We start from the raw sequence: 17,997 nt of genomic DNA, 5'->3' as shown, positions 1-17,997 counted from the left end.
TTTGTTTGAATAGAGAAAGCGAAGAACAATTTTTCAGCTAGTTATTTAACAAAGTGTTCCGTAATTTAGGACCTCTGATGGCAATAGAAAATTTAGTAACCAAATAGTGCATTTTAGGTGCTCATAATTGAAATTTGAAAACCTTGTTGGGTACTCGCGGTTAGTTTTATTGAAAAGTGTATTAAATATTATAGGAGTTACTTTATTATGAAATTTGTACAAAAATATAAGAATTTGATAAAGGTTCAACTGAAAAACATTAGGTATGTGATGATTTTTAATTAGTTCCTTTAAAATGTGTAAAACGACCTGCACCTGAAATAATTCTGACAGCGTGTTTTTTTCAACTAAGCAATTTTTTAACTTTACTTACATTAGAGCTGCACCATGCAATATTTGCATAGTTTATACAACACTGTATGAGGGAGAAATATAAGATTTTTAAACAGTTTTGGTTTAATAATTGCTTAGCTTTGTATAGAATGCCAATATTTTTTGAAATTTTATCTTCTAACGTTCTTATGTGTTCTCACCATGTCAAGTTTTCGTCAAGTATCACTCCTAAAAACTTTAATGATGACTCTTTAATTATTTTAGAGTTACCAGTATTGAGATCAGTAAGTTATAACGGAATATTGTCTTTTTCGTGAATTCCACGAAAAAAAGTATACTTAGCTTTATTTAAATTTAATGACAATTTGTTTGCCTTAAACCATTCCGCTAGATTTAAAAATTCCTTGTTTACTATTTTAAATAAAACAATGACATCTCCATTAGAATAAAATAAATTTGTGTCATCTGCAATTAAAACTGAAATTAAAATATTTGAAAACTTATGAAAGTCGTTTACATAAATAAGGAATAACAGTGGACCCAGAAATTGAGCCTTGGGGAACACCGCAAGTTATAGTTAAGTAATCAGTTTTTCCTTCTTCGTGTGCTATGTATTTTTTTCTATTGCTTAGATAAATTTTGAGCCAATCTAAATATGTGCTTTTAATTCCATAACTTTTAAGTTTTTTTATAAGAATTCTATGGTCTACTGTATCAAAAGCTTTGCTAAGATCTATAAAAACTTATAAAAACCGAGGGCAAACTTACTTTCGTCAAATGCTTTAAATATATCGTCAACAATATTAATAATGGCATGGTCAGTTGAACACCCTGGCTGAAATCCAAACTGTTTATTATATAGAATATTATTTATATTAAGAAAAGTTAAAATTCGGTTATACATAATTTGCTCTAAGATTTTCGAGAAGCAAGGAAAAATTGAAATTGGTCTGTAATTTTCAGGATTATAAATGTCTCCTGATTTAAAAATAGGTATGACCCACGCAATTTTAAGTTTCTTCGGAAAAATACCTAGTTTTAAAGATAGATTAAAAATATGTAAGAGAGGGATTGTTAAGTATTTTATCGATATTTTAATTACGTTACTACTAATATTATCATACCCCACACTTTTGTTTAGTTTTAAAAGATATACTGCATCAAAGAGTTCTTTTTCAGTAATTTCATAATTATCCATCTCAGAGGTATTATTAGGAGTAAAATATGACTCAAAGTTTACTTCAGTAGTTTCTATTTTCGACACTAAAGTGGAACCTACACTGACAAAATATTGATTAAGTGGTTCAGCAATTAAAGATTTATTTGTAATAGTTTTATTTTCAATGTTTAGGTAGACTATTTCCGTCAGCTTGTTTCGTACCAATTACTTCCTTAATTATGTTCCAAGTATTTTTTGGATTATTTTTATGTTTTATTAAATGCTCGGTATAGTAATATTTCTTTGATTTTTTAATAACCATCTCAAAAACACGTTTATAATTTTTGTAATTAGTTTCATTCTTGAAAGTTTTTTTTTTGACAAACTTATTATAAAATCTTTGCTTTTTTTTTGACGACTTTATAATTCCAGGCGTTAACCATGGATTTAATAATGTTTTTTTTTCCACACATTTTGTAACTACAGGAAAAGCCGTATTGTAAAGTTGTTGTAATTTATCAATAAACTGATCGTATGCCTCATCTGTGTGTTCAATATCAAGGAGGTCATTCCAATTTAAATCTGATAGAAGAGTATTATAATTTTTCATGGATTTTTCATTTATATTTCGCGTAACTTTTTTAACTTTATGTGCATAAATGTTATCACATTTTTGTGAGATAAGAAATACAGGGAAGTGGTCTGAAATGTCGCATTTAAATATTCCTGTTTTTATTTTTGATTTGAATTCATTGATGATTGTTTGATCAATAATTGTTGCGCTTTCTCAAGTTATTCTTGTGGGTTTATTAATTAGTGGAATATAGCCTTTCTGATATATGACGTTAAAGAAATTATTTATATTTGTAATTAAATGACGCAAGTTCAAGTCAAGGTTAAAATCACCTACAAAATAAATGCTTTTATTTTTGCTTAATTTATTTTTAATTATGTTTTTAATATGATTTTCGAATTGTTTTATTGTGCCGGAAGGTGGTCTGTTTAAAACGTGGATGATAATGTTTTTTGTGGTTTTATTTATTATTTCCACACATAGTGATTCACAATCATTAGTGGTTGAGCACAAATTTCTTTTTAGCTTGTAAAACAAAGAATTACTTATAAATACACACAAACCCCCTCCGTTCTTCCCAGATCTTCTAAATTGATGAATCACTTTATAATTTGGTAGCTGAAAATTTATATTTGTCTCGATATATTCATCAGTACACCATGTCTCGCTGAGACTAATAATTTTAAAATTAAATTTAACTTCGCATAAAAATTGTTTAAATAATTCAAAATTTTTTGAAAAACTCTTAATATTTAAATGCAAAATTGAAAACGAATTTGCATCTAGTCCTTAAATTATGTTTTTTTTTTTTAATTAATTTTTCCGAAAAAAAAGGAAATAAAAAAAATAATAATAAAAAAATAATAATAACTAGCAGAAAGCAACCCGTATTATATCTTCCTATATTTAAAATATGATTAATATTAACATATATATTAAAGTATTAAAATTAATATATAATAAGATATAATATAATATATATATATATTAAATCATATAATAAGATATAACATAATATATATATATATATTAATAATATACATTAATAATATACTAGCAGAAAGCAAACCGTAATACGGGTTACGGTCGGTCTCTTACTTAATTTATAGTGACTGTTTTCCACAATTTAAAGTTGCGAAACCTTAACTAATACCCTGTAAGAAAAACGCCTTCAAATTAAAAAGTTAAACCATCTGTAAAATTAAAATAAATTAATTTACCAATTATTTAACGTTATTTGAGTAATTTACAACTGACATAGGTCATATCAGTGTATGGCAGAACCATTTTCCTAGACATTACTAAGTTCAACACAATACGTTTTTAGTTACTGACACAAAATAATAACACTTCATCATGCCTTAAATTGACGAAAAATTAAAGCTAAATTCTTGTTATATTTTTTATAACATGAACTTTAATTAATAAGATTAATATGAAGTGAACGTAAATTATTTATGAGTTATTAATTTTTTGGTATCCCCTTGATACATGTTTCTTTAAAAAAGGATATTGTCTTTAAAACGATAAATGCACACAACTAAATAAATTTATTATAAATAACTAAGCAATTGAGTACCAATACGTTTCAAAGAAAAAAAAAAGTCGATTTACAATCAAACATGTGTATAACAAATTGTAAAAAATATGTAAACTTTGATCTTTTATATTGCATTAATGCATCATATGACAAACATAAAATAAAAATTGTAACAGATAAGTAGACATAAAAGAAAAACAAAAAAAACAAAAAAAACTACTGGAATACAATTTACCTACTTTTCGGTAGCCTGTTGTCATACTTAAACTGCTGTCATGATGCAACTTGTCGGTGTTGTTTTATGACGTTATTTCACGTTGGCTTTTAGTAAACTTTAGTTAAATTTAAAAGACATTACAATAGATTTAAAATATTTTAATTAAAAAGCGAAAAAACAAATGCTTTAAGGAGCCAAACTAAAAACATTAAAGATAAAAAATCAAATAGATATAAATAAATTGCATTTATATACCTAACTAGTCTTGGCTTAGAGTAAATTTTAAAAGCAGTGTTTTCAATAAAATAAACTACAATTAATTACTTTTAACAATCAGAATGTACCATCATATTATGATGATTGGGTAGTGAATCAATTTAACTATATTTAAGTTTAATTGGTGAAAAACAAATAAAATTTCAATTAAAAAAGACAAAAACAAACCAAGTATACAACTGTATATTATAAAAAATTACAAATTAAAAAAAAAAATTACAAAATTAAAAAAAATAAAAATAAGTCACCGAAGAAAAAACGGCAACAAAAAAGTTATAAATATCTTCACAGATAGAAGACATTTACAACCTTTTGGTTGCTGTTTTTTCTTCGGTGTCTCCCAACACCCCGGTATGGATGAGCCCTCCATTTGAAGGATGGCTCATCCATATCTCCATTACTTTGCCACTTATTGAAGAACCTCTCCGAGAGAGGCCCTGGGTGTTGGGAGCGATATCTTTGGTATTCCTCAAATGTTAACGACTCTAAAATTACAAATAGAAGGATATAACAAAATTTAAAAATATTTTCAATTTTTTTAAATCAAAATATAAAGCATAACCTCACCATTTTCAAAGGATGAAGAGGATGCTAAAAATAAATTAAAAAAAAGTAAATTAAAAAGAGTTAAACTTGTGAGAAATTTAATTTTAATAAAAATACGAGTAAAATGCAAACAGTTTAAAAATGTCATATTTATATTAAATAATCCTTTCACCTATTGCACATATTTCTCCGTAAAAAATATATAAAATTTAAAACACAGCTCTTTCAGTTATGCTTCTACCAGACACTAAAGACAAAAAATATACCTCAGAATAATTGATAGAATAATATTTACATATAAATAAATATATAACTATAATTTTTTTAACCTATTCCCCTCATTTCTTCAATGAAGTTGTCTAAAGTAAGAAAAAAGATAACTGAAGCTAAAACTAATAAAAACTAAACTAAAATTAACTATAAACTAAACCAAAAAACTAAAATAAACTTTAAATTTTAATATCTGTACCTCAGAAGACAAAGGTCGGTTATCCAGTTTTTTGTGAAAATGAGTCATGTATGAGACCTTTTTAGTTTTTCAGTATCTACATAGGTATAAAGACTGTTTTCCTGCAACAATGTGAAACAAAGTTTGGTCAATATAAAGGGTCTGGTGTCCCCACAATGTTCAAAGGAAAAACGTCTGTAGTTCAGAAATGACTTTTCACTTTTTTTATTTAACTTTTTATTTTTGTCAAAATTATATTTCTTGTGCCTCAAGACAAATTAAATAAGACAAACTAAATAAAACATAAATTTAACCATCAAGAATAAAAAAGCCAATGAAGACTAATTATTTTACTATTTACTCTCTCCTGGACAATTTCTAAAATGTGACAACTGACTTGGACTACTGAGTGTACAGATATAAATGCTTTATTTATTTAACTATACTAAACACATAATTTATACCAGGGGCGGATGCAGGACTTTTTGTGGGTGTTGCCTGTTTTTTTTCGAATTGCCAAAATATAGTCGGCGATATTTTTTTGTAAACCGCTCCCTCGGGCTTGCGAGGGAAGGGGGTGTAAGGTTGCAAAAAAATATCGCCGACTATAATTCGTCATCAAAGCGGCATCAGTACTTTATTATTACTTACTTGGCATTGTTCTCAATTACCCTTATAAAACAAAACTAATAAAAATATTGCCTTGGCTATTCTGTTCATAAATTAGACATTTTTTACTTGTCTAACCTATTTAACGAAGTGCACCAACGAGAAGGTAAGCCATAGGACTTTGCACTCCATCTGTAAACTGTCATGTGGCCTAAGGTTAGCCCTCCATTTCTGGATTCTTTACTTTTCTTGATAGGCAGTTAATGTAAAGTATTAATATAGTTGCCTTAGGTTAGCCATCCATTTCTGGATTCTTTGCTTTTCTTGATAGGCAGTTAGTGTAAAGTATTTGTATTGTTGCCTTAGGTTAGCCCTCCATTTCTGGATTCTTTCCTTTTCTTGATAGGCCTGCTCCATGTGGAAAGCCATAGACAGCTGATGGCGATGTATTACTTGCATATGCTTCATGTCCATTTACTAGTGCAGATAAATAGCCATTAAAGGGGTAATTAATACCTCCTGTTATTGCATAACCAGAAGTGTACTGTGTGGGCATGAAAATTTGTTTCCATCAGTTGTTATTACATGAGGCATCTTCTGTTCATTCTTTTTTTGATGAAGTCTAGGCTTTTACGACGTGGTCTATACTTGTAATCAGGATGTGATTTCATATGTTCAGCTCTTAAACGCTTTGCTTCAAAAACAAAAGGAGCCTTTTCATCTTCAGTTAAAACTTTCCACTCGGCTCCCAAGCGTTTGCTTATTTCACTGTTATGCCTTTTAGGATTTTCATGTGCGAGTCTTCGTCGCTTCTCGCGAGACCACACCATGAAAGAATTCATCGGTCTTTTGACCTTATCAAAATCTTCTTGTTTAGAAGTTTCATGATCGGAAACAAGAGAATTAGATACACGATTTGATAGGTTTAAATTTTGTGGAACAAGCATGGATTGCGAAGTGTTGTAACCTACAACTTGCTTAAAATGAGCATCATTATTGGCGTCAGAGGGATGTTCAATAACATTAATTGCAGTGGCCATAACCGCAAAAAATTAAAAGCGTAAACTATTCCAAAATAATTCAATGTAAAAAATTAAAATTAATAGTCGCGCTGTTAAGTTGTTTTTTGAAATATATGGTTTATTGTTTTTAAATTTTATTATTTAGTTACAACTCCAACCTCGTGGTTTAATTTTCGGTTGGTTTACGAGTTCCAAGAACTTCTCCGATTTCTTTTAAAGCCACTTCTATAAATCTCTTGTTCGGTACCAGTTATAACAAAGTAAAACAACAACGACAATAATTTCAAATGAAAAGACAATAATAGTCACCTATTCAGAATCCTTTTCCAAAGCACGACATGCACATTGCTTTCGTATCAAATATTGTGTATGGGATTTATTGTCTTTGAGTAATTAAACACGCTTGATTGACAGCTAAATCCCCAATCAAAATTAAGTTCAGGCAACCTCAACCGCGTTCTCTTCGTAAGTTTTCTAAAGAAGAATAAGTACTATATGTCGAATGCTAATATAAAAAAAACTGTCGAGCAGTTGTTTTGATTAAAGCAAGTATTAAGTTAAACTATTAAAGCACGCGCTTATCGCTCTCCATTGCAGATATTAAAAAAAAATTTTCTGGCTGTATAAGTTTTACTACTTTAACAAAAAACATAAACTGAAATAATTTTTGGAAAAAAACTTAATTAAAAATAAAATTACCAAAAAGCTTTAAAAACTTTTAAAAATGAAATACATATTTAACGTGCGGTAAATCAAATATTTTAAACTTTTAAAAGTTTACTGCGTTGAATTAACTTTTTTCAATAAAACAGTTGAAAACTTGATTTTCCAAAGAGTTCATAACATAATCACAATCATAAACAAATTTGCAAATTTAAAAATTGGTATATGACCGACCGCTAATACAATACCGATAAGACTTTTTTTGTGTGGATAAAACTGAAACTTTTGTGGATAAAACTGAAACTTTGAGCAATTGAAGTTGAGATATTAGTTAATTTAAAGTTTTGTATCTTATTTTACACAGCTAAAAACATCGCGTTAAAAATGTTTTACCTGTATCAATTTAATGAGAGAGAGATTATAGGAGCACATTTTTTCTCTCAGTGGTTTTTATCAAGTATCTAATCGGCTACTTAATAACCTATTTACATTCAAATTCCCAAATTTTTTTTTATTAGATTGAATTTTAAAAAAAGCATTGTTGTTTCAGAAATGGTGAAACTGTATATTACAATCATAGTAATATTTGTTATTACCATTTTTATTTATTCGTAATAAGTCATATATTTTTAAACAGTTGTATGACTCTGTTCATTGCTATTTTTTATGTTACCTTTTTTTTTTCAGCAATGTCATTTTGTCTGATCACTATTTTTTTTAAATTAATATCAATTGTCGTATTACTACTTTTGGGCCTTATAAAATTGAAAAGATAAAATATGAACTTATTTTTTTAATAGGTTTTTTGGGAAATCAGAATAGTACCGAAAATCAACTGCTTTTTTTTAATGATTAGGTCGAAAAAAAACCCTGATGGAAACTCATTTTAATGGTTGAGATAGAAATTATAATTTTCTAATTTATGTCGAAAAGTATCAATTTTGAAATTCACAAATGTAGCTCATTATCGAAAACGGGGAAAACAAAATAGTATTGAAAAATAGCTGCTTGATAAAACTGATGTCTAATCAACGTATTATAATTTTTATTACCATGCGAGGAGTGTTGCTACATAGGCTTACAAAAAGAACACTCAAGGAGTGCTGCTACATCGACTGACAAATAGGCTTACAAAAGAACACTCAAGGAGTGCTGCTACATCGACTGACAAATAGGCTTACAAAAAGAACACTAGAAAATATGCTACATCGACTGACAAATAGGCTTCAAAAAGAACACTCAAGGAGTGCTGCTACATCGACTGACAAATAGGCTTACAAAAGAACACTCAAGGAGTGCTGCTACATCGACTGACAAATAGGCTTACAAAAAGAACACTCAAGGAGTGCTGCTACATCGACTAACAAATAGGTAGAACATGCATCGAGTGTTGCTACATCTACTGAGGATTTGATTTTTTTCTATCAATTAAAAAAAATTTCATCATAATCATTTTCTTGTTTTCAATTTTTAATTTCGATATTAGTAGTTTCTGCTAATTTCGATCTTCTTCAGCTTTCGATCTTCTGACTTTCGATCTTCTTCAGCTTTCGATCTTCTTCAGCTTTCGATCTTCTTCAGCTTTCAATCTTCTTCAGCTTTCGATCTTCTTCAGCTTTGGGATTTTCAATGCTATTTACAATTTTGGGTTTATTTCCTATTTCGATATTAATCCGGAAAGTCACTTTTCGAATTAAATTAGTTTTGTTTTTGATACTATTATTACTCCCCTTATTGTTAAGAAAAATGTTACATTTGTACTATAAGTTTACATTTTTATATTATACTTTTAAATTGGAAGCTTTAAATCTTAAAAAGTCGAAATGAGTGTCAATTTTACATTATTTATCAACAACTCTAGTTAAGTAGTTTGTTTACTCTAATAAAAAAGTTCTAAAAGATTTTTTAAAAAAACAAACTTCTGTTAAGAACTCTCATAAATAAAACTGTATCTGGGTATAGGATAATATACTAGCCGCTGCTGTTCAGTTATATTTTTTTTACAGAATGTAAAAATAGCTTGCAGGCTGGAAATTCAGCTAGATATACACGCTTAAATTCACGCTGGAAATTCAGCTAGATATACTCGCTTAAATTAACGCTGGAAATCAAGTTAGATATACACGCTTAAATTCACGCTGGAAATTCAGCTAGATATACATAAAATAATAAAAGAACTAAAATGAAAAGTTTGGACTTTCTACCTCACTGATTATATTCTTTCAATGTGGATTTTTATACATCCAGCAAGTTCTGAATGTAGCAGAGCTTTTGACATAAGCCAAAGGTCGATTTATTTGATGCGTTTATGCGAACAACATCTTTCAGGCTTAAAAATATTTTATTAGCTTGTGGACCTTCCGCATCCAATGAGCAAAAACACTTACACTAAAATTGTTCAAAATTGTACTAAAATTGCCATTGCAGGAGAAACTATTGTTTAAAAAATTAATATAGCGGAAGAACTTTAATGTTTCTTGTGGTTTTCTTCATACAATGGTGTTTAAACTTTTGGATTACAAAGTATTATCCATATATTGAAATTAATATTTGTTGATTGGAAAGAGAAAAATACAAATCCTGATGCATAAAAAATGTTAAAAAGTACATACGTTTGTAACCTCACCTATGCTGGCCAAATCACTGTTATGAAGGTTGCTGGAGCAAAATCTCATTTCAAATGCTCGAATTTGAAAAAAAGTGTTGGCACACAAATAAGAAAATCAAAAAAAGAAAGATGTCTAGGAGGTAAAGAAGGACTTATTGATGCAGCAATTGAACGTTTGCAGAACTATTTTTGAACTGCGATAGAACCAAAAATTAGTCTGTTAATGAATCGCCAATGTAATGCTTCAATGCTTCAATGTTTCATGTTGCTTCCTTAAAATAAAAAAATTATGACAAATATGGTTCGAAAGCTGAAAAAAGTTGGTGCTACTAAAACTTTGATCGGACACATCCCAACCATCCTTCTCTCTATAAACCTGGACCTGGATTGTCACATGGTATTATCAGCTGCTCAACCAATGAAGAACTCAGCATTAATGAGTTACTAGCAAAATGTGTGCATGGAAAAACTCAGAACCAAAATTTGAAATATTGAGAACCCTCAAGTCTACGCATTATCGATTTCCAAATACAATTTGCGTGGACATTATCTCGACTTGAACGTCAAAGGGTAAAAAACTGCAAAGAAAAATTTAATTTCATTACTAATCAAATCGTCAATGTATGGAGCTACCTTTAGATGCCATAAATTTTGAATCAGTCTACTGAATATATAAATGTGATGTATGCATATATAATTGATTTCTGAAATACATAAACTCAAACTCAAAATTAAAAATCTAGAAATATGAACGAGGATTAAAAACTAAACTTTGATCCATGTTTTACTCTAAAATTTAGACATTCGGGGCTGTTGCAAACTTTATTGTTGGAAGAAAACAACATCAGTGATGACTTTTAAAACACTTAAAATGAGTGCTGGAAAGTTTATGGTAGATGTCTGCAATAAAAAATCTTAAGTATGTTTATACCATTCATCATACTTTATAATCTTTTCTTCTCTTTTGGGTAAATCATATACAAGTACACTTCTTATCGTTAAATATATAACAACAATATATAAGTATATAATCAAAATAGTTTTTCAATAAAAAATCTATTATACAATATTAATTAATTTTTTTCCAAAAATAACCAGACCTGTGATAATACCTAAAGTAGGATAACGAAAGAACATTTTGTCATTTTATTATTATTTTGTTATTTTTAAGAGCTTTTATTTTAAGAATAATCTGCAGTTTGGCCTTTCAAACGTAGATGTTTGTTGTCCATTTAAATTTTGAAAATTTTTAAACGTGGGGCCTTGTGACTTATTTGAAATTCTGTTAACCAGCTTTAAGTTATCTTAGGATAATAGTCATAGAAACTGTTTGAGTTATAATTTTTTTTTTTTTGTTATAGTTATAAGTTATAGTTATAAGTTATAGCACATAAGTTATAAGTAAAGTTATAATTTTGCGTAAATGTTGTTCAATATTTTGAAAATAATTTGGTAGCATGTTATTTTTCTGTAGGAAAATATCTGTAAGAAAATAAGTAAAAAAGTAATGAAAATAGAAGTTAAAAAAAAACGGTAATGAATGAAATATATAAAAAGAATGGCAAAGAAAGAAAAAAAACCTTTGAATTATAGGAAACTATACACGATCGGCAAATCAAGATATTTATTATTTTTTCATATATTTCTTTAGTTTTCTTTCATATATTTCTTAGGATTATTTATTTTATTTTTGCTTCAGTTTTATTTATTTATTTTTCTTCAGTTTTTTAGCGTCATATAGTTTTACTTATTATTTTTTGTTAGTTATTTATTTTTATTTTTTTAGTTATTATTTACTTTTAATGATATATAAATTGTTTATTTTTTTGCCAAAGGTAATTTTTTGTTTTGTTTGTAATGTTTGTTGTAACTTTTGTTTTGCTTTGATTTTCTCAGTGTTTTACTGTTTATATTGTATTTATTTATTTGGTCATAATATTTGCAATATATTTTGATTATTATATTATAGCAACTATGATTATATTAATATACTTACTAAATCTTTATAATTTTTTTAGCAATAGTAGTTTTTATGTCATTGTCAGTTGTTACGTTTTGTCAGTTTATTACTGTTTGTAACTGTTACTTTGTAAGTAAAAACGATTGCTGTATGAAAAGTAATACCGATTTATTTAAATTATTATAATTATTTTATTATTGTTATTATTATTATTGTTGTTATTGTTATTGTTGTTATTATTGTTATTATTATTATTATTATTACTAAGATTAACTGTATATAAATAAACTATTTTTTTAAGGTATTTACTTGAGATTAGTATTTCAATACTATTTGTAAATAGCCGTGAAAATTTATTTTCAGAATTTATATGATTGATTGATTGATATTTTTAATTTGAACATAAAAATTAGAACCTAATACGAGTTAAGTTTTTCCAAGTTGAAGACTCTCATACTTTTTCATTGAATAACTAGGATCATCCATTCTACTTAGATAATGAATTGCATTAGGTATAGTTTTGCTAATTTTGTAATTTAAAAAATTTTGTTATAAGGTATGTCTATGTGTATCAGCCAATGTGCCTATGTGTATCAGCCAATGTGCCTATGTGTATCAGCCAATACAATATTAGAATATGAGAAATGATTATGAATTAGACTAAAATAATTTTTTTTTTTGGGGAACTTAATTAAAGAAGTGATCAAGATTGTTATAAAATACCTATCCCATACGATATTTTTGATTCAATTTGGCTTTCATGGTTACTCCATGACAAATTTTTATCTATTTGTACACTAAAAAACTTTGTATAATTTTACCGTTTTATTGTTTGATGATTAATGAGCAACTCTGGAATTTTTAGCGGAAGATTTATTGGTTGACCGGATTTATGAAATAAAATGCTGCGAGGTGATTTTATATCTTTTGCTTTGATCTTTATATACATTGTTTATATTTTTATTATTTTATTGCTATTGCTTTATCTTGTTAAATTTTTAAAGTTTAAATATTTTCAATGTTTTTTTTTAAGTTTTTTTTAATCTCTTGTCACAATTGTTTTAACTTTTTAGTCATCAGTCTTTAACCAAAATTTCAGCAACGATGCGTTTTTATATGATGTATAAAGCCTGCTTAAAGTAATTTTATAACACTTTAAATTTTAGGATATTGTATTTTCAGTAATGAAAAATGGCTAATTAAAAAATATTGATATTCCGTTTAATCCTACATGAAAATCAAAATCCGATTTAAAACGTTTGGCAAGTTGAATAGATCATAATATTTTTTATAATTACTTAAAGCTTTATTTTAAACGCTCCATTAGAATCTGAGACTTTTTGAACAGTGCGAAAGGCATATTTTGTTATATCCGGTATTTCACGCGGCTGTCATTACTGCATAACTACTAATTTTATTTCGTTTAGTATGATCTTTTGTAATGTCAATTTCAATTTTAACAATAAGATTTCACTTAAAATATATATTTTGAGAGGGTATGCCACCTTAATGGGTGTTTTAAACTAAATTAGGGTGTCGTAAGTCAGTTTATTTGTTTTTTTACTAAAATGGTAAGAAATTTTTTGATTAAAGCATTTAAAACTTAATTTTATATACTCTTAGCAACAAAAAAAAATCTAGAAAAATTCTACTAAGGCAAAATTACTTAAACTGCTTTGTGTGACAATTACTTTTCGATTAAAAAAAAGTAATTCTTTTAACTGTATTAATGATAAATATTAAATACATTACAAGAGGTTTTAAATATTTCAACATATCTAGTTACTATTAGAAAAAAAATCTTTTATGATTTATAGCGGTGTATTTTGAAATCCTAACTTTAGCTTTAATTTCCGAACCTGCAAAATCTCAAGTTCTTAAATGTTATTTTTTACCGACAAATTTGCTCGATGTTGGAATTTTTTTTTTTTTATGTTTTAAGGCTCGGTCTTGGGCCCATCGCTCTTCGTAATCTTCATAAATGACCTGTGTCACTCATCATATAAAACTGTACGCCGACTGCAGTAAAAATATCATTTATTAAACACCTGCCTATGAAAATTGACTCCATCGGCTTGGTCTAACAAGCTTGAAGAACGCCGTAAAAGACCAGACTTTGTCAAGCAATTTAAAACCACGCGTCAACTTGAACTTGTCAGTTTTTTTGTCCCGCAAAAACTTTCGAACAGTGAAGTATATTTTGAGAGAGCATAACCATAAACCAAAACGCCAGCTAGTAAGAAATCGGAAGAAAGACATTGAATGCGTTTTCCCAAACAGCAGTGAACGCTCCATCAATCAATGCTTTCAAAGTCAGCATAACAAAGTAACTTTTAGAGACAACGTTGCTGCTGTTGTCACTGTGTTTTCACATAGAGGGGCCTGGTGTAGTACCTCTTAAATAAACTATAAATAGTTCTACTGTGTTTATTTTTTTGATCACTAAAATGAAAATAAAAAATATCTAGGGAGCATTTATTCTAGTGGCGAAAGTGAACTTAGTGACTTCAAAGCAAATTTAAGCATGAATAAATTTATTATTTGAATAATTACTTCATAAAAACTATGTATGGCGATAAAAATTTGTTTGGTAAACATTCGGAATTTCAGATTACTAAGCAATTGTTGAGAATGCGAGAGACGATATGCATTGAATATTATTCTAACTGAATCCTTTTGTTTGTTGAAAAATATTTTAATTTTTGTTTTATTGGTGCTGCACCATTTGCAAGTTTAGCACTAGCAAAAATGAATAAAAAAGAAATAGATGTGTTTAAAACATATTTAATTTAGGTAAGTTTTGCTTTATAAAGTATGCCAATATAAGTATAAAATTTCTAAGTATAAAAAATGATGTAAAACAATTTTTGTTTTTCCTCAAAGTATTTCAATTGCTTACGCCGGCTGTGATAAATAAAATGAAGAACTGTGATGAAGAAACTGAAGAAATTTTTTTTTTAAATCTTAAAATATTACGTTAATGTTTCATAAAATTTACAAGCTAAAATAAAATAATATAAACAATTATAAGTGAAGATATTTAATATATATATAAAAAAAGAACGCGGAAACTCGTAGATGACCGTAAGGTCTTGTCGTTGAGTACCGCTGGCATATTTTGAAACCTTATACAGGCTCAGAATAGGCAGAATTATGAGCAATCTGATTCGCTGATTTTGAAAGAGAGGCAAGTGCGCATTTGTTGAAAAATATAATTAAAATCAAAACAAGCAGGTTTTTGAAATAAATTTCAAAGTAATGATAAACTAAGTTTATCAATATAAGTCTTGTGTTACTATCAACACAGGAAATTAATTATCATTCACTCCAGAGCATTTAAAAAGTATCAAAATACAAGAGAATTTTCATTCGTAAAAATCTCAAAATGTCAATAAGGTGATCAAAATGTGAAGTGAGGGAATCGAATGCGGATGAGGACAATCTTAGTGATGGGAACTTCATCTGCTGTTAATTTAAAGAGATGGAAAAAAAAAAACTTATTAAAGTAAATTCGAAAAGATCTATAAATGTGTTTCTCGTAAAAATTTAATGTCCTTGGCTTTAAAGCATACTCAAACACAAAGTTTATATGCAGTTGCACGAGACTACTGTTTAAGAAATTTATTTATAAATTGGTTTTTATGTTAATTACGAAGAGTTATACATTAAAGTTTTTAAAAAAGAAAATTTGTACTGATTGCAATTCTACATGTTTCATGTCAATATATGAACTCTAACAGGATTTTTTTGTTCATGTTTTGTTTCAACATTAGTTTGAGAAAACTGATATTTTTTTATCACATAACTCTAATAAAACTTCGTACTGAAACCCTTAAACACTTTTCAAAGGTTTAGAAATAGTTCGACCGACTACATTAATTTGTCACAATATATAAAAGATGATAATTGGATATTAATACTCTGTTTGAAATTTTTAACAAAAAAAGAAAATTTTTTGTACTGTTACATATAAACACTGACATTACAAGCAAGAAAAAGTATTGTAAGTTAAATAATTTAAAAGTAATTTAAATAATTTGACCAAATAAAAGTGGATTGTGGCATCAAAAAAATGCAAATTAGTGTGGCATTTGTTTTTATTGTAATAATTGAAAAAAAAAGGAGAACAAAATTAAGTGGTAAAAATTAAGTATTTTAATGGAAAAATAGTAATCAAGAAAAGAAAAGGAGATTTTTAGAAAAATGAAGTCAGTTGTCATGCTATGTGTTTTTGTTATTATAAAATGTTTTTGTTTAAACTCTTGAAATATTCAACGTGAATTTGCATGTTTCTTTTTTCTACCTCTTTACCCTTGGTTCTCCATTAAGATGTGGTACAATGTTTTGTAATCTATTAATTACTAGATAATCCTGCGTTTAAAGCTAAATTGTAAATGTGAAAAAATTTCTAAATACAAAAGAAGTGATATTTGTTTAGGTATTCACAGAAATTCAAAAAAAGCGCCTTGATTTTATTGGTTATACCAAAAATAACATAAAGAAACTATTTATAAAATTTGTTACGAAAATACATTTCAAAAGTTTTTTTTTTTTTCATTTTATTAGAGCTAACAGATTTTTTTTTCTTCAGAAGTATTTAGCTTACAATTGCTTTTACTTTGAGAGTGTTGCAAATTACCTGGGTTAGCTATAACAACCAGTGAGCAATATTCTCAAACCTAAAATGTTTTAGTAAGGTATATAGTTTGTATATGAGAGTAATTAGTATAAAGTTTTGGAAAGAAATTAGGGAATTTTTAAAATTATTTTTCTAGCTAAATGATAGGATTAATCAAAAACTTGATGTGAAAGAAATCATACCAAGTTATCAATATTTTATGGATATTACAAGATAAATTATAAAACTGTTATAAAAATCTATCATATGAAAATCACAGCATAGTCAAGTTTCACTATCTGGTTAGTAGTAGTTTGTTACAATGGTTATCTTTTTTAAGTCTTAGAGTTATAAAAACCATTAGGAAAACAAACTACTTCTTTTAAATCTTTATTTTTGAAAAATTATTATGAAAATCGCGGTTGTTTTGAGTTGTGAAGTTTTGTAAAAGTGTAAGTACTATATTGTACAGATGTTGATAGAAAAATCATACTTTTTATGTAATTATTATTTGATTTTTTAATGTAATTATTCAATTTCGCTTTTATTATCTCGCAAGCCTTTTGACATTTGTTTTGACTATAATATACACACAAAAGCCTCTATTTCAAAATCAACCAATCAGTTTGCGCATTATCTCCGCCTATCCTGAGTCTATAGGGTTTCAAAATATGCATACCGCTGTAAAAAGACGTTGTTGCATTTTAACATGTTAAATATTTTACGTCGTAAATAAAAAAGTTAGTGTTTTCCAATAATAAAAGAATAACAAGATTTAAATTAAAAAATTTACAAAAAAATAAAAAGTTCACGAAAAATTTCTTAAAGATAATTTGACAAATAATATATCAGAAATATAGGCTTGCAGATCGTAAATAACTGAATTACAAATCATATCAAGAAAAAAGATAAATAAAATAAAAAAACTACAAAAAATATTACAAAAAAATACTTATAAATAATATAGACAGACAATACAATAGCAATACAGGCTTGCAGATCGTAAATAATTGAAATACAAATCGTACAACTAAAATCATACATTAAAAATCATTTAAACCAATATAAATAATTGATAAACTGAAAAAACTGAAGAACTGTGATGAAGAAACTGAAGAACTGTGATGAAGAAACTGAACTGTGATGAAACTGAAGAACAGTGGAAAACAGCTACTTTGATTTTTACAAACTTTGATTTTATGAATGAAAAAGAAAAATTCCATATTTCCGTTCATTCGGTCTTGTAAGAAACAAAATTTGCATATTGAATAGACAAAAAAAAATTAATTTATTTACATATTCTTTGTCAAAAGTATTAGATATGAGTATATTTTCTAGATTTGCAAGTGTACTGTAAATCACTATTTCAAAGTAGCCACCATCTATCTCCCATCATGTTTTCGTAATACTGTTCTTGATATCGA

At 27.5% G+C, this 17,997-nt stretch overlaps 1 protein-coding gene across 1 annotated transcript; it reads right to left on the bottom strand.

Moving 5' to 3' along the window:
* Positions 1-6,283: 6,283 nt before the first annotated feature.
* Positions 6,284-6,742, bottom strand: LOC136083449 (transcription factor Sox-21-B-like). The gene has a single exon (XM_065802849.1). It carries the CDS (start codon positions 6,740-6,742, stop codon positions 6,284-6,286), a length of 459 nt encoding a protein of 152 aa, XP_065658921.1.
* Between the last annotated feature and the right edge of the window lie 11,255 nt (positions 6,743-17,997).

The sequence above is a fragment of the Hydra vulgaris genome, chromosome 08 (assembly GCF_038396675.1).
Source record: "Hydra vulgaris chromosome 08, alternate assembly HydraT2T_AEP".
Taxonomy (NCBI): domain Eukaryota; kingdom Metazoa; phylum Cnidaria; class Hydrozoa; order Anthoathecata; family Hydridae; genus Hydra; species Hydra vulgaris.
The sequence above is the reverse complement of the archived record's forward strand: the minus strand, read 5'-3'. Positions and strand labels throughout refer to the sequence as shown.

Coding starts and splice junctions, on each gene's coding strand:
- LOC136083449 (XM_065802849.1), bottom strand. CDS start 6,742: ATGGCCACTGCAATTAATGTTATTGAACATCCCTCTGACGCCAATAAT.